Source organism: Mandrillus leucophaeus, unplaced genomic scaffold (genome assembly GCF_000951045.1).
Source record: "Mandrillus leucophaeus isolate KB7577 unplaced genomic scaffold, Mleu.le_1.0 Scaffold32, whole genome shotgun sequence".
NCBI lineage: Eukaryota > Metazoa > Chordata > Mammalia > Primates > Cercopithecidae > Mandrillus > Mandrillus leucophaeus.
Genome location: NW_012103365.1, coordinates 2,094,146 through 2,119,546, shown reverse-complemented (window position 1 = coordinate 2,119,546; position 25,401 = coordinate 2,094,146). Strand labels below are relative to the sequence as shown.

At 41.8% G+C, this 25,401-nt stretch overlaps 1 protein-coding gene across 2 annotated transcripts in view; it reads right to left on the bottom strand.

The window, feature by feature from the left end:
• Positions 1-2,814: 2,814 nt before the first annotated feature.
• The window catches only part of DCTN5 (dynactin 5 (p25)), a 26,986-nt gene continuing 4,399 nt past the window's right edge, over positions 2,815-25,401 (bottom strand). Inside the window, exons 3-6 of one of the 2 annotated variants that reach the window (XM_011987934.1) lie at positions 11,871-11,989; positions 9,260-9,371; positions 4,780-4,882; positions 2,815-3,500 (exon numbers count right to left, since the gene is read on the bottom strand). In XM_011987934.1, the coding sequence (XP_011843324.1) occupies positions 3,493-3,500; positions 4,780-4,882; positions 9,260-9,371; positions 11,871-11,989 (342 nt within the window). In that variant the 3' untranslated portion in view covers positions 2,815-3,492. The remainder of the gene's footprint in view (positions 3,501-4,779; positions 4,883-9,259; positions 9,372-11,870; positions 11,990-25,401) is intronic. The other variant, XM_011987933.1, reaches the window with a different exon arrangement.

Genomic DNA, 25,401 nt, shown 5'->3' with positions numbered 1-25,401 from the left:
GCCAGCAAGCACATATTCTACTAAAAGCACAAGCCCATTGCTGGGGGGCTCTAGAAGGGTTTCAGTTATCATGTACTTAGGGGAACTGTAGAAGCTGGCAAGACATTTTGCTGAGACCGGTTCTGAAAAAAACAGGTCTTTGGACATGCTGTCCCAACACTGCCAGTATCATTTCAGGGGCCTTGCAGCTCCATAGAAGACCCCAGGAGACCAGTCAGCTGGATTTGACTACCTATAGTCACCATCCAGGTTGTCAGATGCCAATTTTTTTCAGGAGAATAGCTGAGGCTAGCCAGAATGTGGCTGGGCAGCACCCTCTAGGCTCTCACTGGATAGAACAGGATACGGAGAAAGGTCCCCTAGCCACCAAGACCTCTTCCTTATAGCTGAGAAACTTCCAAGGATATGTTAACTAGGAACAATGTTTGTCTGATTAATTTCAAGTCTGCCAGATGGGTGAGTGACTAAGAAAGGAACTGTGGCCTCAGATCCTGAGTGAACTGGTTCATGCAGAAGTGACTAATACAGAAGCCACCACCAACCCCAAACAACCACAAGGGTTCTGTGCAGCCATGTAAAACAGAATCAGTCAACAGGAGACTCACAGGACAATCATTCACCTTTGTTCCCTGCACCAGGGGTCCTGCAATCTGAGACTTATCTGGAGCTGGAGTAAGGTCTGAGGCATGCTGGTGGGGTATGTGAGGGTGGGGGGTGAGGGTGGTCGCATCCAGGCAATCATTCTATTAAGGATGTGCCAGATGACCCACAGACTCAGGTCTGACTCCTCAGGAGCTCACAGCTAGTGGGGGTTCAGACAAGAACACAGGTACATAACTAAAACTCTATTGATAAGGGCCCCTCGGTAAGGTGCTATGGGCATCATAACGAAGCAGTTCCATGGCCCAGTCAGCTCATCTGGAGGAAAAAAATAAAATAAAAAGGAAGCAGTTCCAGACAGAAGACCATCTCCAAATGGTTCTTTATTGAACACCCACTTTGGCTAGGCAGTATTCTCCCCCTGCCCTCTAATCCAGGCTCAGGTACCCCCAGTGGAGTATCCTCAGAAGGTACCTCCCAAGACCAGGAGTAATGAGAGACTGGGCAGAGGGTTAAGGGACAGCAGGGAGAGGGAGGAAAATGAAGACACCAGGGAAAGAGGAGAGGCCTGAACTGGACAGCTGATGCTTTTTCCTGCCCAGCACCCATTCGTCCCTTCTTCAGGTAATATCATCTGCCACAACCACCAGCACCAACTCTCAGTCTCTGTGGGTACATGCCAGGCCTGTCCATTTGGTGTATTCCATCTTCCTGGCTACAATGATGACTTAAGGCTGGATACCTTCCTCATCTGGACCAATGAGAACCAAATCCAGCAGTTCTGTCAGCAAAGGGGAGCTCTTTTTATCAAAAACTGGTGCTGTGGGGCCGGCCACACTGTGAAGCCCGAGAATAAAGCCAACTCAAATGAAAGCAGAGCTGAGAGCCAAAGAGACAGATCCCAGTTTGGAGTCCTGGGATGCACCCTGAAGCCCAATCTAGCCCATCCTTTTCAGCTATATGAGCCATAAATTCTTTCTGCCCCAAGTGAACTGGAAAGAGTCCCAACCAAGGTCCTTCCCATCTGGCTGTTCTGGAAGTATTCTGAGGATAAGGAGATTTTCTTCTCTAGGGTTATAAAAGTAATTATGTGGTGACAGGCTGTTCTTAGGTCCCTGGGGTGAGAGCCACCATGGAGACAGAGTCCAGCTCGCCTTTCCTAGGATACACACTCACTACTGTCAACACATCTTCGAATACATCAGCACATAATTATAAACTCCTATTGTTTGTAGTAGCTATTGTTTTCGTCTTCCCACCATTTTGTTTTGGATGAAGAAAAGGTCATGACCCAGACTGGATTAATCATGTGGCCAAACACGCATGGCCATAGTGACTGACCCAAGAGGACATGGAACTCACAACAAACTATTGAGAACTTTGGGAATTTCCAAATTAGAACTGGAAGGGAAGAAACCTTTCATTCAGGGCCCCCAAGCTGGGAGGATGCAGGTCTGGAGCTGTCAGCTGTCATGGCCCTAAATGCATGGAGAAGCTATTTATTTTGGTGGTTTTAATGTATAAACATTTAAAAAATGACAAACTAGAAAGGAATTCTAGATGGAACTAGTGTCAATGATTACATACAGCTATTCTGTTTTGCAACCCCCACAATTGGATATTAGGTCAGGATAGCTCTTGCTAAATTCTAACCTTCAAGACTGAACTGTTCTGCCCTATTCACTTACGGATCAGAGCATTAAGCAAAGACAACCTGCTTAGCCTCTAACTTCTAAATCTTCTTTCTAAGCTAAGAGGTCAGAGCAGAACCAGGAAAGATTGTGCTATCTGGTCAGAAGGAGATGGTAAGAACAGCCCTAGCAACTTCATTTACTCCTGGGGCTCTGTGCCCACAATCTGATTTTACGAGCCCTTCATGTATATATGCGAATGGACTCTGAGTACAGACATTTAGGTGTGAATTGTGGAGTTTATGGCAAATACAGGGTAGGTTGAATGGTTCTAGGCCAGGGAGCAAGAGTTCACAAATGCGGTGTCTTCAATGAAATAAGGTAAGTACCTTGAGGCAAGGAGTAACTGCCTGACTAATGCATTCACATGAGAGACTCAAATCTAACACTTGGCAAAATTACAATCTGTGATGCTGAGGTCCCCACTTTTAGTGAAAGCCAAAGGCCCCAGGTCAAAATGCTAAAAAGTCTTTTACTAACTACCCTAGAACAGCTAAGGTCCTAGGAAAGAGAGAAACACTAATCACCCCTACCCTCAAGTTTTAAGAGCCAACAGGAATCTGGGCTCTGAAAAGTCACAAACACCTTTCCCAGGATTATGAACAATTGCCAACAACTGGCCAAATGTGTTAGCAGCAGAAAAGCTGGGCATTACCTGTGTGAGAGGCTCTCAGCATGGGTAGTGTATGGCCATGAGCAGCACACCAGCTACACAGCCTCCACACCGGAAGGGTGCTGCTGCTCTGCAGGTCCGTTTCAGGCAGGATCCAGCCATCCAAGGACCAAGGGGCTGGAGCGTTGGGAACAGATGATTCTGTGTTCCACAGATAATGGTACAAAGTGACTGTTCACAGATAAGGTGTAAGCACAGCATTTGAAGACAACTCCTCCAGATAGTCTGTCTGTTAGTAAATTCTTAAGAGGTTACAGCCTTGAGGATTGAGAAATTCTAAAGAAATTTTTTAAAAGGAGGAGGGTGGTAGATGTCAAACACAAGAGTTTTTTCTAGGTGCTGACTGGCTCACTTTGTCCTCAGGTTCATCTTAGAGCTCAAGCAGATTCAAGACATGAGGCAGAGATGCTAGACTTGTGTCAGCGGCAAAAACTTCTGGTAGTAGCTCTTGGTGACGTCAATCATCAGCTCCTGAGTGCACTCTGGGAGCTCCCCTGAGAAGAGTCCTGGGGAAAGAAAGACCCAGCTCTAACAAGCTTAAAGAAGTTACAAGAGATTAAGATATTTCTCTGGCAATATCCCTCTCACCTCAATCAGATGCATGTCTGACAATCACTTAAACAATTGCTGGGGCTGTTCTGGTCCAGCGCTTGCTAAGAACAGCTAAACTTTTTCACAGCAGGACCCCAATATGGAGAAATTACTAAACAAAAGTCTTTCCTTCCTCCTCTGCAAAAGCAGAGATGCGTGACACGGTAGAATGGCCAAATGCCTCCCCAAAGAATCTGAATGATGATTCTGTTCATCTTAGAAATTCAGATTCAATGATCTGAGAAATGAGATTTATTTTTTAATTGGAAAAACAATTAAACCACCCAGTGGTAGGTATCATATACTGTCAAATCTCTCTGTTCATATCATTTTCCATCTGTGAATTTATGACATGCTTCTGTATATGCTACATGATTTCAGCTGTGTAAAACAACATGGAGAAGAAGATACTGTCTTGGGGTAGGGCTAAGGCAATGTGAGGTTTTCTTCTTCCTTCTGCTTTTCAGTGTTTTCCAAGTTTTCTGAGAGAAGTATGTATCACTTTTGTTTCCTCACGTTTTATAATTTGGAACTCCAGGCTCCTGATGGGCTTTACTTGTGAGTATTCTATCAGCCAAGGTCTGGAGATAATGTATTAATATTTGCCCCTCTCAGGTATCCTCAAGGTATTGCTGGTCTTAGACCATGCTTTATACTAACTTTTCAGTCTGGGAATTCCTGGGCCATGTGGAATGTATAAATTAAACTCATGACCAATGTGAGGGTAAGCCCAGCATTAAAATTCTCTAGACAGACTTCTTCTACCCAGAGCCCAGGCCAGGCAAGAAATGCTTTCCTGTACATTCCCTGTGTTGCCAGCAGATTTGTTTTACATCGACTTTTCCTTGAGAGGGAATCCTTTAAAGAGTTATCTGAGGATCTCTCTGTCATGTGTGGATCCAAAGCTTTATTTCCGTCCTGACATGAGTATCACCCCTAAAACCACTCTATGATGAAGACAGCATTAACCCGTGCAATCTCACAGCCTGGGCTTAGTTTCCTCTTTGTGTTTGGCCCTTCATAATTTCCTTATTTGCTGGTGAACCTAATTATGCATTTAAACAGTTTAAATGTTAGGTAGCATTTCCAGGTACTTTGTACAGGTGAATTTCTAAGTTAGCTCTAGCAACATATTGCCAGAGATAGGAATTGTATGCATTACTCTTGTGATGGAAAATATAATTGAGTTTTAGGAAGTTAAACTAAATCAACACGCAAGGTTACCTGGGCAGCCTGAGAAGACAGTGAATGGTGGGACCACAGTTTCTGGAGGTAATACCGTGTTGTCAAGAATTTTGCAGCAGTCTTTCAACACACATCGGCGCCCCTGAAATTAAAATCTTGTTAATAGGAAATGGATCAGGAAATGGGAGTAAAATTTGTCTAGTCTACTGTGTGAAAGGCTCCTTTCTATTTTCCCCATTCATGATATCATGTAATAGCCAGGGACAGTGACAAGAGGCTTGGTTGCAATTTCCTGCTTCAGGTGGTACCCGACGAGGAGGAGGCAGCAAGGTTGTGACAGTGTGTGTTTGTGTACATTTGCGGGGGAAGGCTGTATGCTAGAGACAGGACAAAATGTCATGGCATTACAGACTGAATTTCAGTCTTCCGTGAGCTCTGTTGAATTTTCCCTTTGATTTAGTGGACGTTTGTGCTTTTGCTTGTCCAGCATCCATTCCCCTTTCTTCTGGTAACAGAACCTGTATTTTCCTTGGTAACCCTCCCATCCCCATCTCATCCATGTGCTTCACCCCACAGTCCACACACTAAACCCCAAGCCTGGACACAATAACAGGTGTTGGGGATCAGCATATGACCCCAATTAGTCTGATGGACCCCAACCTCAGGGTTTTTGCTGGGACTGCTGGGGAAAGCAGCACTTCCCACTGGGGTTTCCAGAGGACAGGCTGGAAGACTGGAATAGGCATCTTATTTCCATGAAGGAAGAACCTGTCTGAGAGTGAACCTCCCAGAGGAAAGCAGCACAGAGATGGAGACTAATTCTTACAACATGGGCTGAAGCCCTGGAGCCATTTGGCCATGACATTAGGATCTACTCCTGTAGTCTTAGTTTACATTCACCACCCATTCCACTCTGCACCCACAAGCTTAAGGTTGGTTGGTTGGTTTGCTCCTTTGTCGATTCAAACTGGAAAAATCCTGACAAATTCATTTGGATATGAAACTATTAGTTCACTTGTTCTCCCACAGGTGAGTGATAGTCATGTGGATGTTTGAACCTCATCCCAGACTTTAACCACTGTCACCACTTTTCAATTCTGCCACGATCCACTGCATTTGGAGAGCAAGAAATAAGGTCTGAGAGACTCATCTGTTTCATGAGCTAAGGGAAAAGTAGGGCTTCTGTGTACAGTTTACAGCTGTACCTCAGACTCCTTGCTGAGGAAATGAAAGTTTTGGTCATTTTTGACTGCATTTACATCAGGACCTGTTAGTTCACTGGTATCCTGGCTAGACAATCAGAAAATATACCTGACTGAGAGTGTGGAAATCTTTACAAATACCAGGACAATGCTAACCAGTCCAGATCTCAGATTGTTTAGCAAAGAACATGAAGAAGACACTTTGATTTGGTTGTGTTTAAATTTTTCCCCACTATTAAACACTTAAATCATATGTTTTTCTAGGAAAAGGTAGATTGCTAAATGAACTTCTTATGAAAGCATGTGAATTTCCCAAGTGGCTCTGAATTTCCCAAGTGGCTGATCTCTCTCCAGCGAGGTAGATAACAGCTCTGACAATACTTGACAACATCTTTAGCTCAAAAGCACATTATGACTATAGTTCTTCATTCTTCCTTGTAAAGTCCTCTTCCATGGGTTACCTGCTAGTGGCAATTTCAAAAATATGGCAACTAACTATCTTCCCTGGTGACCTCAAATTAACATAAACCCAAAGAATTTCTGTCATGACTAAGCTCCTACTAACTCAGATTAAGTTCATGAGGCACTGAGTAAAAGGACACCCAACGGGCTACGTGAGGCATGATATAGTCCCATGGAAGGATCCACACACAAAGGGCCCTGGAAAAGAAGACTAGTTGATGGGATATTTTCACTGTGTATACCAGCCACCATGCAGCCTGAAGGCACCTGCTCTGTCCACTGGTTGGCCATTTTGCCCACTTAAGAGAAATAATGCTTAACTGGGTTTCAGAAGCTGTCTGGGTAAACTGATCAATCAAATTAAACATTCAAAATGTAGGTATTTCTTAGGAATAAATGCACTGGCAATAGCTGAGGAAGTAAAAGCTGAAACCACTTTTTCTGGGGGGTGGTGGTGGGGGGATGGAGTCTCACTCTGTTGCCCAGACTGGAGTGCAGTGGCATGATCTTGGCTCACTGCAACCTCCACCTCCTGGGTTCAAGCAATTCTCCTGTCTCAGCCTCCCAAGTAGCTGGGATTACAGGCACGCGCCACCACGGCTAATTTTTTTGTATTTTTAGTAGAGACAGGGTTTCACCATGTTGGCCAGGCTGGTCTTGAACTCCTGGCCTCAAGTGATCCTCCTGCCTCGGCCTCCCCAAGTGCTGGGATTACAGGCATGAGCCACTGCGCCCGGCCTGAAACTACTTTATTCTTTAGAGAGTTTTCCAAGGAGTTAACAACTGCAGCCATGCTGCTAATACTACAGCTACCTATATATCCTGTGCAAGAAAGTTAGCATCTTGGAGCCTTGGTTTCCTCATCTGTGAAACAGAATGGAAAACCAATCTGCAGGGGGGTTGTCATAGAGAGAATAAATGTAAAACTCATAGTACAGCAACAGTGCCTATAAATATTGCTTGTTAAGCTTTTCCTTCAGGCATCTGGGCAATTCTGATGAACACCTTCATCTTCACATATCCAAACGGAAGTTAAGACCACCACATGGGATGTTATAGGAAGGATCTATGTGTCATGGGGACAGCTGGACTAAAAGAGTTACTTCCAGTGTTGAAGTTCTAGAATTCTAAAAGAATCTCTCCTGAGATTGAGTATTTGTCAAGGCTCAGCAAGTACTGCCAATATGGAACAATGACTATTATCATGAAGTGATGTATTAAAAAGTGGCATAAAAACAAGAGCACCTGACAGCAGGATTAGAATTTCTTAAGCACTGGGAATAGAACTTGGATTTAACCTTTCAGACATTTTGCTCTGAGAATAAACGACAGGGTTATACGACTAGGCTACTGCGGTAATATCTTCACTTTACTAAGGAAAATATCAGAAAACCCCAGCTGGAAGGCTAGTTTTTGCCAAGCAATTAGGGTGAGGGAAGAGGATGAACTTTACTAACTTTCTCCTTGTCCCAAAGACTTTCTGTTCACCTTTGCTGTACCCTCATAGTTCCTGGAATGTGAACTGTTTGGTTTCTGCAAGTTTTTTGATATTTCAGGGTCTGAGTCTTATCCAGGGCAGAGAGCTGGCTCCATATTAATGGGAATGGTCATTAAAGAAACAGAGTCTTGGCTTTTCCTAGAGTCTAGTCTGGAGTACAAATCTAAAATGCAGAAAACATTTTCCCTACACATGCTTCTCATAAATTCCATCTGAAATCAAGCTCATCATCTAAGAAATCACAGGAAATCCAACTTGTTAAGCCTTGGTTGGGTTAAATCAACCTATTCCTAGGCTCCAGTGGACCAGGGTCCGACAGATTCTGCTGAGCAAGGGGCCCGCTTGCACCCTGAATTACACGTAAATGCCTTTTGATGACTCGAACCCTTCCTTACGCATGCGAATCCCTTTCCTGAAATGCTTGTCCTCCCCCAATTTCAACTCAGCCTTCAGATTTCCTTACTCCCATTAGACTGTAAGCTCCATGAAGTAAAGCAACAAGTAGGCCATATAGCAGCATAGCTAATAATCATATTACCTGGGTTTAAATCCCAGGTCTACTGCTTTCTAGCCCTATCAAATCCCTTAACTTTTGTTTTTTTTAAAAAAGAAAGAATCTTGCTTTGTTGCCCAGGCTGGTCTTGAACTCCTGGGGTCAAGGGATCCTCCTGCCTTGGCCTCCCAAAATGCTGGGATTACAGATGACAGTCATCACACCTGGCCCCAAATCCCTTAATATTTAAGGTCATCAGTCTTCTCATCTGCAAATACGGATAACACGTAACACCTTTGAATGGTTGTGAGGAATAAATGAAATCATCCAAGGAAAGCGTTTAACATTATATAGAGGAGGCTTGATAAACGCTTGCCAGTATTAATGTCTAGAAAATATTCCAAATCTTTTTATTTATATATTATTTTTAAGACAGTGTCTCGCTTTGTTGCCCAGACTGGAAAGCAGTGGTGCAATCTTGGCTCTTTGCAACCTCCGCCTCCTGGATTCAAGTGATTTTCCTGCCTCAGCCTCCCGAGTAGCTGGGACTACAGGCATGCACCACCATGCCCAGCTAATTTTTGTATTTTTCTAGAGACAGGGTTTTACTATGTTGGCCAGACTGGTCTCAAACTCGTGACCTCAAGTGATCCACCCACGTCAACCTCCCAAAAAGCTGGAATTGCAGGCATGAGCCACTACGCCCGGCTGAAAAAAATTCCATATCTGTCAAGAAAAATCCAACTATGGGAAGACGAAACCACTGCTACCCTGCTTGGTCACAGAAACAGGGTCCCACTGATGTGAGGGATAGGAGCTGGAGGGAAAGTGAGGCTGCTTTGCCAGCCAAGTCATCATACTCACAATCACACAGTTCTTCCCAACATGAACGTAGGAACCAATCTGAGCTGCGTTGACCACACAATCTTCCTCAATAAAGACATGGTCCCCAATATGTAAAGGAAAGAATGCAACACTAGAAGAGGAAAAGAAGATGAACAAAGAAAGGTCAAGATGATGTACTATGGGTCAAGGTTTATAGAACTACAGATCATAATCTGAACTTTATCATCTTAGCAAGACTGTCCCCAGCAAGGAAAGAAACCTCAGGCTAGAAAAATCATACAATATTGAAGAAAATGAACGTGATTACTAGTTCAAAACTGCAATAGTACACCAAAGAAATATGCAAGGAAAAACCAAGGCAGGAGGGGCAAGATCTTCAAAGCTAAAAGAGCAGGTACCAAATAAAAATCAATGAACGTTTGTTCATTCCCACTTCCTTTGAAAATGCTCACAGATCACATTTTTACTAACGTGCCCTATAATGTTCCAGGGAATTGACATTAGGATCATGAGTTATAATTTCCACATTCAGCATTCTAAAAATTTATTCATTCACAGATTTCAGTGAGTGCCTACTATGTGCCAGACTCAATGCTAGAAATCAGGGCTACAACCATGACAAAAGAGATAGAACCCTGTCCACGAGCAGCTTACAATCAAGAAAAGAGATTAAATAGTAAGTAGTGACAACTATGATAAGGGATACAGAAACACAATATCAAGTTATGACCACATATAACAAGGAGACGTTACCTAGTCCACGGCTTTAGGAAAAACTTAATTGACTTTGAGTAGGAGTCAGCAGGCTTTCTCCAGATATCTGACATCATTCCCATCCCATTCTCTAGGGTTCCTCAAATGTCACTGACAGTGGTTCTGTGATCACATTTATACGTAATTTCTATACCTTGGGATGTAAAATATTTGGACTGGAATGAATATAAAGTGCTAGATGCTCATTAGCTCCTTCCAATTCTGTTCTATTTTGTTCAGAATATTTTTTCAGAGATGATACCTGTCCTCTATGAACCTATAATTTGTTTAAATCTTCCTTAACCATTACTATTTTTGGTCTGTACCTCCTGTGCAGCAATGCATTCCTTGATCTCATCACGGTCTGTAGCAGTACTGACAGTTCTTTAATTTTTAAATTTAAGATTCCAAGTTTGATAGTATTATCTGATTCTCGTATGAAATGCAGGTAAAAAAAATCCACATTCAGCTTCTATTCACGTTTTGCTATTTACACTTTCATATTTCTGCATTTCTCACATGTACTATTCCTACTTACACATCCCTTCATTCAGCAATAAAAGCCTTGTTCACTCTTGGTGCTTTTCCTGTGCCATATCCAACCCAATAATGCTGTTAATCAACATCTCTAGTAGGGTTTCAGTCACACCATATAAAACCATAAAAGAGTACCAGGAGGTTTTCTGGTTTCCCCCTAATAGCCTTCAAAGCTAATCATGTGAATTTTTTATAATGATTCTCTGATCCAGTTCTTGTATGTCATGGAAAGCCTAGAATCCAATATCATTACTGGACATGTGGGATTATTTCTGCATGATACACTTCTAGGTATTATCATTAGTTTGAGTTAATTGCTCCCTTTTCTGTTCCTTCCTAACCATGTTCATACCTCTGTGACAGGTGTATCACACCATATAGTAGCTGTCACATGTCACTATCTGATTATGTTAATTGTTTCTACAACTAGACTTTGGGAACTTTGAGGCAGGAATCTTATTTTATCTATCTTTATATATTCTCAGCTTATAACCTAGCTGCGGGCATGAAGAAGGTACTCAATAAATGCTTGCTGACTTATTGGATGAAATGCAGATGGGTGCCAGGAGGGCAATTAGCCAAGGAGGAGAGAGGTAAAGAGGCAAAGAGAATACTTTTAGCACCATATCAGCTATGGTGGTCAGTTTGCCTGCTCTGTCCATGGCCTTTCTTGGATAGTCTTTATTCCCACTGAAGGATCAGTGGACCTGACTTGACTCTGCCCTTTGGGTCAAAGCTGTTCAGATCATGCATACTTAAGGTGAGCCAATCAGATTCTCTCTCTCAGGAGTTTGGAAATGACACATAAGGTCTCTAGTTGGTGTCTGCTGGAAGCCTAAATGGAGAAATGATATAAATTAGAATGTGAGTCAGCAAGGTAGTCTCCATGAACAAATGGGGCAGGTATCTGTGAGAGAGAAAAGGGAAGTAGAAATGCAGAGAGAAGGGCAGTATAGAAGAAAAAATACAATCTCAGATACAGAGAGGGATAGGTAGACAAAACTGTCTTGATTCCAGCTAGCTGTCCAATTCCAGGTTCCGGTCCCTTGTGAGGCCTGGCTTGCTCCTTTTCCTGCTCTTAGGTTCCATTATATAAGCCAGTCTGTTTGATCAGAAACCCCTTGCTTTTGCCAGTGTATAAGTGGATTCTGTTTGTGGCAACCAATCATCAACCAGACTGAGACAACCACCAGCAGAATTGTGTTCATTATGGTGAACTCTTACTTAGTGCTTCAAACAACAGGATGGACCTAGTCATTATACCACAACTCAACACATGGACCATACCACCAGTGGCAGCTTCTTGCCCAAGACTTGAACAAGTAATTAAATTACATACCCTTTGCTGAATTTCTTGAATGGTGGCCTTATGACACTACGACTTTTTACAACACAATGACGTCCAACTCTTACGTTTGCCAGATCCCCTCGGATAATACAGTCATTCATCACAATGGTCTGTAAGACAAAGCAAATTTTAAAAAATTAGCAACATAGTCTAAGACGTAACAAAAAAGAGTAGATAATGAGATACTGATTCTGAGTTATGTTACAATCCACTCTGATAGAACGTTACAAATGTTCTGCCAAAAGGAGTAACTTGTAAGGTAAAAAGAGAACTGCCCTCATGACAGTGACTGCAGTTAGCGATGTTCCTAGTAAATCATAAGCTTTGCCCTTAATCCCCCATGAATAGAACTCACTGAATGAGCACTTAGTGAGAACACCTAAAGCAGATCTGGCTTATGTGTCTCTTTAGAATCACTCAGGTAGGTCCTTGTGCCTCCGAAGCCTTGGCTGCTTGCTTATCAAGAGTTCTGGCTGCTCTACCTTTGTCTTCTTTCTTAACAGTACTACCTCCAGCTCCGTGCTCCCAGAGGTGGACGCAATGGAGTTCTGGTTCATCTTCCAACCTCTGAACTCAGATTCTAAGTGCTACACTGCAGCAGAGTGTAAGATGTGGCTTCCCCAGAAGTTGCTGAGAGGGGCTGAGTAACACAACCTGTAAGTCTGGGAGGATTAATGCCTTATACTTGGTAAAGAGTAGGCACCCTCAAAATGTCTGCTGAATAAATAAATGGGGTTAAAAAGTGAATATGCTGGAGTTGTAACTGGAAAAAGTAAGCAAGGGACATGCAAGTAGATTATGAGGAATTATGTATGCTAAGCACAGAAGCTTAGGCATTTTTCCTAGAGGATATAAAGAGTCAACAAAATATTTTATTTCATTAAAAATTTTTTTCTGGCCAGGTGTGGTAGCTTACACCTGTAATCCCAACACTTTGGGAAGCTGAAGCAGGCAGATCACCTGAGGTCAGGAGTTCGAGACCAGCCTGGCCAACATGGTGAAACCCCATCTCTACTAAAAATACAAAAATTAGCCAGACACGGTGGCAGGTACCTGCAGTAATCCCAGCTACTTGGGAGGCTGAGGCATGAGAATCGCTTGAACCTGGGAGGCAGGGGTTGCAGTGAGCCGAGATCACGCTATTGCACTCCAGCCTGGGCAAAAAGAGTGAGATTTTGCCTCAAAAAAAAAAAAAATTTTTTTTTTTAAGACACAGGGTCTCACTCTATTGCCCAGGCTGCAGTGTAGTGGCACAATCATAGCTCACTGCAACCTTGAGCTGCTGGGCTCAAGGGATCCTCCCGCCTAAGCCTTCTGAGCAGCTGGTACTACAGGTGTATGCCACCACATCCCACTAATTTTTAAATGTTTTGTAGAGATGGGAGTCTCGCTATGTTGCCCACACTGGTCTTGAACCCCTAGGCTCATGCAATCAATCCTCCAACTCTGGTCTCCCAAAGTGCTGGGATTGCAGGCATTAGACACTGCACTTGGCCCCAGTATTTTAAACAGAGGATTAACATACATAAATTTCCATATTATTACTACTACTGTGGAAGCACCCTGGCATCTGCATGGGGGATGCAGGTGAGAGACTTGAGGAAAACTGACCCTTTAGATGACTACAATGGATCAAGGTAAAAATAGATAATTAATCTTTTTTTTTTTTTGAGATGGAGTCTTGCTCTGTCACTCAGGCTGGAGTGCAGTGGCGTGATCTTGGGTCACTGCAACCCCACCTCCCAGGTTCAAGCAATTCTCCTGCCTCAGCCTCCCCAGTAGCTGGAATTACAGGCATCCGCCACCACGCCTGGCTCATTTTTATATTTTTAGTAGAGACAGGGTTTCACCATGTTGGCTAGGCTGGTCTTGAACTCCTGACCTCAAGTGATCCTCCCAAAGTGCTGGGATTATAGGCATGAGCCACTGCACCCAGCCTATAATGGATCTTATCTAAAGCAATAACTATACATATAGAAAGAAAAAATAAACCGTAAAAATATATCAATTAATAATAAAAGTAAATTAATCTGATTAAGCCTCTAGATTTAACGACCAATTTCAAGGAAGGAAGGAGATAAGGACCTTATTAGGCAACTCCATATAGACATAATCAGCCAAATTCAGCAGCTGGAGAATTCAACTGGACAGTGATCCAGTTTCTGCAACATATAAATGGCATGGAAAGACAAAAGGGTTGGGAAAAGAGAACTGTTACAGATTAAAAGAGACTTAAGAGACGTATCAACCAAATACAATGTGTGCAGCATCATGTTTGGATTCTGCTTTAAACAAACCAACTGGAAAAAGATATCCTGAGATACTGGGAAGACTGAATATGGACTGAGGATTAGATGATATTAAGGAAGTACTGGAGTTTTTATAATATTAACATGATAACAGTGATACTCTACTCATTTTTGTTTGTTTATGGAGACAGGGTCTTGCTCTGTCACTCAGGCTGGAGTGCAGTGGCCTGATTATAGTTCACTGTAACCTTGAACTCCTGGGCTCAAGAGATCCTTCTGTCTCAGCCTCCAAGTAGCTGGGACTACAGGTACATGCCACCAGATCTGGCTAATTTTTCTTTTCATTTTTTGTAGAGACATAGTCTTGCTATATTGCCCAGGCTGGTCGCAAACGCCTGGCCTCAAGTAATTCTCTCACTTCAGCCTCCCAAGTGCTAGGATTGCAATTGTGAGCCACCATGCCCTACCTCTACCGAATTTTTAAGTCCTTAAGAATTAGTAAGACACATTGAAGTATTTGTGGGTGAAATAACATGACATTTGCAATTTGTTTTAAAATACTCCAGCCAGGAACAGTGGCTCATGCCTGTAATTCTAGTACCTTGGGAGGCTGATGCAGGAGGACTGCTTGAGCACAAGAGGTCGAGACCAGCCTGGGCAACATGGCAAAACCCTATCTTTACAAAAAATATAAAAATTAGCCAGATGTGGTGGTGCACACCTGTAGTCCCAGCTACTCAGGAGTCTGAGATGGGGGGATTGTCTGAGCATGAGGAGGTTGAGGCTGCAGTGAGCTGAGATCACGCCACTGCACTCCCACCCGGGTGACAGAGTGAGACCCTGTCTCAAAAAAAAAAAAAAAAAAATTAAGCAGGGCATGGTGGCACGTGCCTATAGTCCCAGGTACACTGGAGGCTGAGGTGGGAGGATCACCAGGAATTCAAGGCTACAGTGAGCTATGATAGCGCCACTTGCTGCACTTCAGCCTGGGCAACAGAGTACAACTCTGACTCAGAAAAAGAAAAAATAAATAAATAAGAATAAATAAAAAACTCTAGCCTTCCCTACCCCACCCTAGTCAAACTAGGACTGAGTTTACAGGGTGAGTTTAGAGATGAAGCAAAGATGTCAGAATACTGTTAATTACGGAAGCTGGTAAACGACTTTATGGGAATTCATTATATCCACTCTACTTTGGTACATGTCTTAAAAGTTCCATAATGATAATGTTTAGCTATAAAAAGAAAAAAATAATAATCTGCTACTATACACAACAAGATGGATACATCTCAAAAACATTACGCTGCGTGAAAAAAGCTTGACATAAAAGAGCATATGATTCTAACCCAGATATCCATTAATGGGTGAATGGATAAAGAAAATGTGGTATACACTGCTTCTTGGCCTTTCGGCTAAGATCAAGTGAAGAAAATGTAGTATATATACATAATGGAATATTATTCAGTCATAAAAAAGAAAGAAATCCTGTCACTTGCAGCAACATGGATGGAACTGGAGGTTATTATATTAAATAAGTCAAGCACAGAAAGACAAATATCGCATGTTCTCACTCATACGTGGGCACTAAAAAAGTAGATTTCAAGACAGAGAGTAGAATGGTGGTTACCAGAGGCCAAGAAAGGTAGCGGGAAGGAGGAGGGGTTGATTAATGGGTACAAATATACAGCTTGATAGATGAAATAAGAAATAAGACCTAGCATTTGATAGGTCAGTAGGGTGACAATAGCTTACAGTAATCTATTATGTATTTCAAAATAGCTAGAAGGAAATATATTTTTTTTAACTTTTAAGTTCAGGGGTACATATGCAGGTTTGTTAAATAGGTAAACTTGTGTCATGGAGGTTTGTTGTACATATTATTTCATCACCCAGGTATTAAGCCTAGTACCTATCAGTAATTTTTCCTGATCCTTTCCCTCCTGCACCCTCCCCACTCCCCGTTCCCATAGGCCCCAGTGTGTGTTGTTCCCCTCTATATGTCCATCATTTAGCCTCCAGTTCCATCCATATCCCTGCAAAAAACATGATCTCATTCTTTTTTATGGCCGCATTGTATTCCATGGTGTACGTACCACATTTTCTTTATCCAGTCTATCATTGATGAGCATTTAGGTTGATCCCATGTCTTTGCTATTGTGAATAGTGCTGCAACGATGAGCATTTAGGTTGATCCCATGTCCTTGCTATTGTGAATAGTGTTGCAATGAATATATATGTGTATATGTCTTTATAACAGAATGATTTATATTCCTTTGGGTATATAACCAGTAATGGGATTGCTGGGTCAAATGGTATTTCTGTCTTTAGGTCTCTGAGGAATCACCACACTGTCTTCCACAATGGTTACACTCCCACTAACAGTATGTAAACGCTTCTTTTTCTCCACAACCTTACCAGCATCTGTTATTTTTTGACTTTTTAACAACAGCTATTCTGACTGGTGTGAGATGGTAACTAGTGGTTTTGATTTGCACTTCTCTAATGATCAGTGATATTGAGCTTTTTGTCATGATTGTTGTATGTCTGCTTCTGAAAAGTGTCTGTTCATGTCCGTTGTCTACTTTTTAAATGGGATTGTTTTCTACTTGTAAATTTGTTTAATTCCTTTAGATGCTGGATATTAGACCTTTGTCAGATGCACAGTTTGCAAAAATTTTCTCCCATTCTGTAGGATGTCTGTTTACTCTGTTAATAGTTTCTTTTGCTGTGCAGAATCTCTTTAGTTTAATCAGATCTCATTTGTCAACTTTCGCTTTGTTGCAATCGCTTTTGGCATCTTCATCATGAAATCTCTGCCTGTGCCTATGTCCTGAATGGTACTGGTTAGGTTGTCTTCCAGGATTTTTACAGTTTTGGGTTTTACATTTAAGTCTTTAATCTATCTTGAGTTGATTTTTGTATATGGTGTAAGGAAGGGGTCCAGTTTCAGTTTTCTCCATATGGCTAGCCAGTTATCCAAGCACCATTTATTGAATAGGGAATCCTTTCCTCATTGCTTGTTTTTGGCAGGTTTGATGAAGACCAGATAGTTGTAGGTGTGTGGTCTTATTTCTGGGTTCTCTATTCTGTTCCATTGTTCTATGTGTCTGTTCTTGTACCAGCAACACGCTGTTTTGGTTACCATAGCCCTGTAGTACAGTTGGAAGTCAGGTAGCGTGATGCCTCCAACTTTGTTCTTTTTGCTCAAGATTGCCTTGGCTACCCTAGAGGGAAATAATTTTATTGTTTCTAGCATAAAGACAAATATTTAAGGTGATGAATATCCCAATTACACTGAGTTTTTATTTTTTTCATTTTTTGGGGGACAGGGTCTCACTCTGTCGCCCAGGCTGGAGTACAGTGGTGCCATCATGGCTCACTGCAGCCTCGACCTCCCAGGCTTGAGTGATCCTCCCAGCTCAGCTTCCCAAGCAGCTGGGACCACAGGTGTACACCACCAAGCCCAGCTAATTTTTTTTATTTGTAGAGATGGGGGTCTCCCTATGTTGCCCAGGTTGGTTTTGAAATCCCGGGCTCAAGAGATCTTTCCACCATGGCCTCTGAAAGTGCTGGGATTACAGGTGTGGGCCACCACGTCTGACCAAAACTGATCGTATCTTTATAAATTTTATAAATGTATTATCATGTGCCCCCAAAATATGTACATCTATTATATATCCATAAAAAATTATTTTAAAAAAGGGCTTGTGATTCTAATTATATGAAACTTCAGAAAATGCAAAACTAATCTATATTAATTTTATATTGGTGGTTGCCTGGGGCAAGGGTACAAGGGTAGAGGATTGACTGCAAAGGGGCACAAGGAAACTAGAGTAATAGAAATGTATTCTATATCTTGATTGTAGTAATGGTTGCACAGATGTACCCATCAGTCAAAACTTGTCAAATTGCACACTCAAAATGGATACATTTATTGTATGCAAATTATACCTCAATAAAGATGATCGGTTTTAGTTCCATAATAAATAAAATGTTTAAAAAGAAAAGAAGAGAATCTACATGACTTGGTGACTGTTTGGCTGTTGGGAGGTAAGACAAAGAGAATTTACAATAGGGTAAGCAATTATGAGGATTACCAATTAAATTTTGAAATGTTGAATTTGAGATAGCTATGGGATGATCAACAGGCAGTTGTAAATAAACATCTGAGGTCAAGGACAGAAGGTCAGGCTAGGGAGGTAGGTGGGGGAACTCCTGATATATAGGTGAATTTAGATTTATCACTAGCCTGAACACCTAACTCTGAAGGACACCAAACAAGAAACAGACTCATACCTGGAAAAGCTTACTAATCTCAACTGCATATGTACCGTCTATGAAACTTGTACTCATAAAAAAGAACTTCCACATCTGCTGCTGATTATGAACATTACAGTTCTTTTGGTTTTCTTTTTTAGTTTTATTTTTTGAGATGGAGTCTTACTTTGTTGCTCAGGCTGCGGCACAGTGCTGTGATCTCACCTCACTGCAACCTCTGCCTCCCAGGTTCAAGTGATTCTCCTGCCTCAGCCTCCTGAGTAGCTGGGATTATAGGCATGTGCCACCACACTCGGCGAATTTTTGTATTTTTAGTAGAGATGGGGTTTCACCATGTTGGCCAGGCTACTCTAAAACTCCTGACCTCAGGTAATCCGCCCGCCTTGGTCTCGCAAATTGCTGGGATTACAGGCATGAGCCACCATGCCCAGCCACTTTGGTTTTCAAAAGATGTACTCTTCAAGCTTAAAGAGATTATCTATTTCTAGTATGAACTCCCTTCATCTAAGAGTCTTAATTTACTTCAATTATTGTTTTCACTTTCATGTTTCCACCTACGATCAGAGAAAATGGTTTCCTTTTCTTTTGGAGGAAAACAGAATTCCAAGAGTTCTGGGTATTTGGTGATGGTGGTTGTTTTATTGTGTTTTAAATAAGTACAAGCTTAATGTGGAAATAAAGAACATCCACATAAGTCTGTTTGTCAGCCTAAACTATACACCAACTAAAGAAGCAAACACACACAAAGGAAGTAAATGGTATCGCAGGTGGTCAGAGAAATTTAGGAAGATGGACTCAAATCCTTTTCCTATTTCCTATTTCACAAGGAGTAGCGCTGAGGAAGAGAAGTCAGATTCAAAACAGAGGCAGTGGGGCGTTAAAATGAAAGAAGGTGGCTGTCCTTCAGAGAAGCAAATGAAAGGAGACAGCTGCCCTTCACAGAAGCTAAGCAAAGAGTTAACTGAACTCAACAATGGGCAAGGCACAAGTAGCAAAGTGGAGGTTGAAGGACTATACTTGCAAATCTGTATTGTTTGGCTCATGTGGCATTTTTATTATTTATTTATTTTAACTTTTTTTAGCTATCTTCTACAGGAAGGACATGTGGCATTTTAACAAATCATTTAAAATTAAACATTACTATTTGAGTAGTAGAACATCTTACATTTTAAAAATTGAGATTTCCAGTTGCTTTTGAAAAAGAATCAGAAGCTCTGGAAAGCTGATTGTTGCCACATGGGCCTGTATTCCCACACAGTAACAACCAGCTTGGGCTTAGATTGGTCACATTCTCCAGTTCACCAGGCCCCACCACTCCCTATTGTTCACACTCTTTCTATCCCTGCAGGCACTGTGACATCTGATTTATGGGCTCAGGAAAACAGAAATGACAAAGTTCTGGAAGAGAAGGGATAGAAATATAAATGGACTGTTCATAATAGCAAAAAACTAGAAACAAAATAACTTTCCACAAACAGGAGGGTGGATAAGTGGAACTGTACACAGCAGTGAAAATGCACAGACCGGCCGGGCACAGTGGCTCACGCCTATAATCCCAGCACTTTGGGAGGCCAAGGTGGTCAGTCACCTGAGGTCAGGAGTTTGAGACCATCCTGGCCAACACGGTGAAACCCTGTCTCTACTAAAAACACACACACAAAAAAAGAAAAAAAAATTAGCTGGATGTGGTGGCAGCCACCTGTAATCCCAGCTACCCAGGAGGCTGAGGCAGGAGAATCGCTTGAACTTGGGAGGTAGAGGTTGCAGTGAGTCAAGATTGTGCCATTGCACTCTAGCCTGGGCGATAAGAGCAAAACTACATCTAAAAAAAAAAAAAGGAAAAAGGAAAAGAAAGAAAATGCACAGCCCACAATGAATCTTAGAAATAAAAGCTGAGTACTGCCCAAAGCAGTCTGCAGACTCAATGCATTCTTAACAAATAGAAAGAATATCTTCAAATTCACAAAGACTCTGAATAGCCAAAGTAATCCTGAACAAAAAGAACACAGCTGAAGGGGGTATCACACTGCCAGACTTACTGCGATGCTACAATAACCAAAATAGCATAATACTGGCATTAAAAAAAAGACACATAGGACAATGGAACAGAACAGAACCTAGAAATTAATCCACATATCTATAGCCACCTGATTTTTGACAAAGGTGACGAGAACATTCATCTGGAAAAGGACAGTCTCTTCAATAAATGGTGCTGGGAAAATAGCATATCCATAAGCAGAAGTGGACCCCACACCTGTCACCCTATACAAAAATCAACTCAAAATGAATTTTTTTTTCTTTTTTTTCTTTTTGAGACAGAGTCTCACTCTGTTGCCCAGGCTGGAGTGCAGTGACACCATCTCGACTCACTACAACCTCTGCCTCCTGGGTTCAAGTGATTCTCATGGCTCAGCCTCCTGAGTAGCTGGGATTACAAGCATGCACCATCACACACAGCTAATCTTTTTCTATTTTTAGTAAAGATGGGTTTCACCATGTTGGCCAGGCTGGTATTGAACTCCTGCCCTCAAGTGATCTGCCCGCCTCAGCCTCCCAAAGAGTTGGGATTATAGGTGTGAGCCACTGTGCCTGGTCTATAACTCAAAATGAATTGAAGATCTAAATGGAAGGCCTGGAACTATAAACTACTAGAAGAAAACATAGGGGAAATGCTTAAAGACACTGGTCTTGGAAAAGATGAATAAGACTTCAAAAGCAGAGACAACAAAAGCAAATAAATAAATGGGATTATATCAAACTAAAATGATCCTGCACAGCATAGGAAACAATCAACAGAATGAAAATATGGCAGAACATATCTTCAAACTATTCTTCAAAGACAGAATATCCAGAATATATTAATACAAGGAACTCAAACATCTCAACTGCAAAAAAACCCAAACAATCTGATTTTTAAATGGGCAAATGACTTGAATAGACATTTCTCAAAAGACAAACTAATGGCCAACAAATATATATTTTAAAATGTTCACTAAACATCACTAATCAGCCAGGCACAGTGGCTCACACCTTTAATCCCAGCAGTTTGGGAGGCTGAGGCAGGTGGATCACCTGAGGTCAGGAGTTCGAGGCCAGCCTGACTAATATGGTAAAACATCGTCTCTACTAAAAATACAAAAAAATTAGCCAGGCGTGGTGGTGTGCACCTGTAGTCCCAGCAACTCAGGAGGCTGAGACAGGAGAATTGCTTGAACCTGGCAGGCAGAGGTTGCAGTAAGCTGACATAAGGCCACTGCACTCTAGCATGGCAACGGAGCAGGACTCTGTCTGAAAAAACAAACAAACAAACAAACAAACAAAAAATCACTAATCATCAGGGAAAGGCAAATTAAGACCACAATGAGGTATCGTCTCACCGCAGTTAGGATGCTTATCATAAAGACAAAAAATATCAGATACTAGTGAGGATTTGGAGAAAAGTTAACTCTTATACACTGTTGGTGGGATGTAAACTAGTACAGCCACTATGGAGAACAGTATGAAGGTTCCTAAAAAACTACAAATACGGCCAGGTGTGGTGGCCCACACCTGTAATCCCAGCACTTTGGTAGAGGTCAGGAGTTCGAGACCAGCCTGACCAACATGGATAAACACCATCTCTATTAAACATACAAAAACTAGCCAGACATGGTGGCGTGCACCTGTAATCCCAGCTATTCAGGAGATTGAGGCATGAGAATCACTTCAACCAAGTACGTGGAGATTGCAGTGAGCTGAGATCACACCACTGTACTCTAGCCTGGGTGACAGTGAGATTGTCTCAAAAAAAAAAAAAAAAAGAAAAACAAAATTAGCCGGCAATGGTGGTGTATGCCCATAGTACAAGCTACTTGGGAAGCTGAGGTGGGAGGTTCGCCTGAGCCTGGCCTGGAAGGTCAAGACTGCAGTGAGCTATGACTGTGCCACTGCACTCTAGCCTGGGCAACAAAGTGAGACCCTGTCTCAAAAAAAGTAACAAACAAACAAATAAATAAAATAAAGATTTTTAAAATAAAAATAAATCACAGGAAACTAAGTTAAACAATATATATTATTTAGGGATATGTGGAAAATTTGTTTAAATAATAAAGAATTTATAAGACGCAAAATCAGGACAGCAGTTTTCTCTTGGAGGGTGGCAAAAATAGGAATGGGGAGGAACATAAAAATAGTACTTATTGTACACCGATCATGTTCCAATTCTTCAGTTGGGTATAGGGTTCACTGGTGTTGATTTAATTTTATGCTTTATAACATATATGTCACATATATTCTTTTGTATACCCAAAATATTGCCAAAGTAAACATCTTTAAAAAGCAAAAGGCAGCCAGGCATGGTGGCTCATGCCTGTAATCCCAGCACTTTGGGAGGCTGAGGTGGGCAGATAACCTGAGGTCAGGAGTTCAAGACCAGCCTGGCCAATATGGTAAAACCCCGTCTCTACTAAAAATACAAAAATTAGCCGGGCATGGAGGTGCGCACCTGTAATCCCAGGTATTGGAGAGGCTGAGGCAGGACAATTGTTTGAACCTGGGAAGCAGAGGCTGCAGTGAGCCAAGATCCTGCCACTGCACTCCAGCCTGGGCAACAGGGCAATACTCTATCCACCCCCCCAACACCCCCCCCCAAAAAAAAGCAAATAGCCCTCAATAGGCAAAACAATCTTATAAGAGTACAAACATGGAAGACTCATAATTCATGATTAAAAACTTATTACAGTAGGCCGAGCGCAGTGGTTCACACCTATAATCCCACTACTTTGGTAGGCCGAGGCGGGTGGATCACATGAGGTCAGGAGTTGGAGACCAGCCTGACCAAAACGGCAAAACCTGGTCTCTAGCATGGTGGCACGTGCCTGTAATCCCAGCTATTCAGGAGGCTGAGGCAAGAGAATCACTTGAACCTGAGAGACAGAAGTTGCAGTAAGCTGAGATCATGCCACTGCACTCCAGCCTGGGTGACAGAGTCTCCCAAAACAAAACAAAACAAAAAAACAGAAACAAAAAACAAAACAAAAACAAAAACAAAAAAACAGAAAACTTATTACAAAGCTATAATAATCAAAACAGTGCAGTGTTCCATAAAGATAGTCATACAGACCAACCAAACAGAATTGAGAGTCCACAAATAAATCCATTCATCTATGACCAATTGATTTTCTAGAAGAGTGCCAAGACCATTCAACAGGGAAAGAATAGTATTTTCAACAAACGGTGCCAGGATAACTGTATTTCTACATTCAAAAGAACTAAGTTAGACCCCTACCTCAAACCATATAAAAAAATTAACTCAAGCCGGGTACAGTGGTTCATGCCTGTAATCCCGGCACTTTGGGAGGCCGAGGCTAGTAGATCACCTGAGGTCGGGAGTTTGAGACCAGCCTGACCAATACGGAGAAACCCCACCTCTACTAAAAATATAAAATTAGCCAGGCGTGGCCGGGCGCGGTGGCTCAAGCCTGTAATCCCAGCACTTTGGGAGGCCGAGACGGGCGGATCACGAGGTCAGGAGATCAAGACCATCCTGGCTAACACGGTGAAACCCCGTCTCTACTAAAAAAAAATACAAAAAACTAGCCAGGCGAGGTGGTGGACGCCTGTAATCCCAGCTACTCGGGAGGCTGAGGCAGGAGAATCACTTGAACCCAGGAGGTGGAGGTTGCAGTGAGCCAAGATTGCCTGGACAATGAGAGGGAAACTCCATGTCATTGAAAAAAAAAAAAAAATGTAACTCAAAATGGATCAATGACCTAAACACAAGCACTAAGACCACTAACACTGTTAGAAGAAAACACGGCAGTAAATCTTCATGGCCATAAATTTGGATTCTTAATATAACACCAAAAACACAAGCAACAAAAGAAAAAACAGATAAACCAGACTTCAAAATTAAAAACTTTTGTGCATCAAGGGGATGCACAAAATCTACAGAAAGGAAGAAGGCATTTGCAAATCATATATCTGATAAGTGTTTAATATCCAGAATGTATAAAGAACTCCTAGAACTCAGTAAGAAAAAGACAACACAATATAAAAATAGGAAAAGGACTGAACAGACATTTCTCTAAAGAAGATGTACAGATGACCAATAAGCAACATTCAAAGATGTTCAACATCATTAATCATTAAGGAAATACAAATCAAAACCACAAGGAGATACCATTTTATACCCCCTTGGATGGCCATAATCCAAAAAAAAAAAAAAAAAAAAAAAAAAACCCAGAAAATAACTAGTGTTGGTAAAGATGTGGAGAAATTGGAACCCTGCACAATGCTGGTGGAAATGTAAAATGGTGTAGCCATTTCGGAAAAAAGTTTGGCAGTTTCCCAAAAAGTTTAACACAGACTCACCATTTGTCCCAGCAATCATACTCTTTTGTATATACCAAACATTGCCAAATTAAGTATTGAGTATTTACACTCCTAGGTATATACTCAAAAAACCTGAAGACTGGGACGCGAACAGATACCTGTACATCAGTGTTCACTGCAGCATTATTCACAATAGCCAAAGGGTAGAAACAATCCAAGTGCCTATCAACAGATGAACAGATAATGAAATGTGGTATATACATACAATGGAATATTACTCCACTACGGAAAGGAATGAAGTTCTGATGTGCTTTAACAAGGATGAACCTTGAAAACCTTACGCTAAGTGAAATAAGCCAGACAAAAAGGACAAATATTATATGATTCCACTTACATGAAATATCTAGCATAGGCAAATTCATAGAGACAGAAAGTAGATTCAGGCTATCAGCAATGGAAGGAAGTAGGGATGGGCATTTATTCCTTAATGTGTAGAGTTATTTGGGGTGATGAAAAAAGTTTTGGAAATGGATAGTGGAGATGGTTGCACAACATTGTGAATGTAATTAATGCCAATTAATTGTACACTTAAAAATTGCTAAGGCTGGGCGCAGTGGCTCACGCCTGTAATTCCAGCACTTTGGGAGGCTGAGGAGGGCAGATCATCTGAGGTCAGGAGTTCA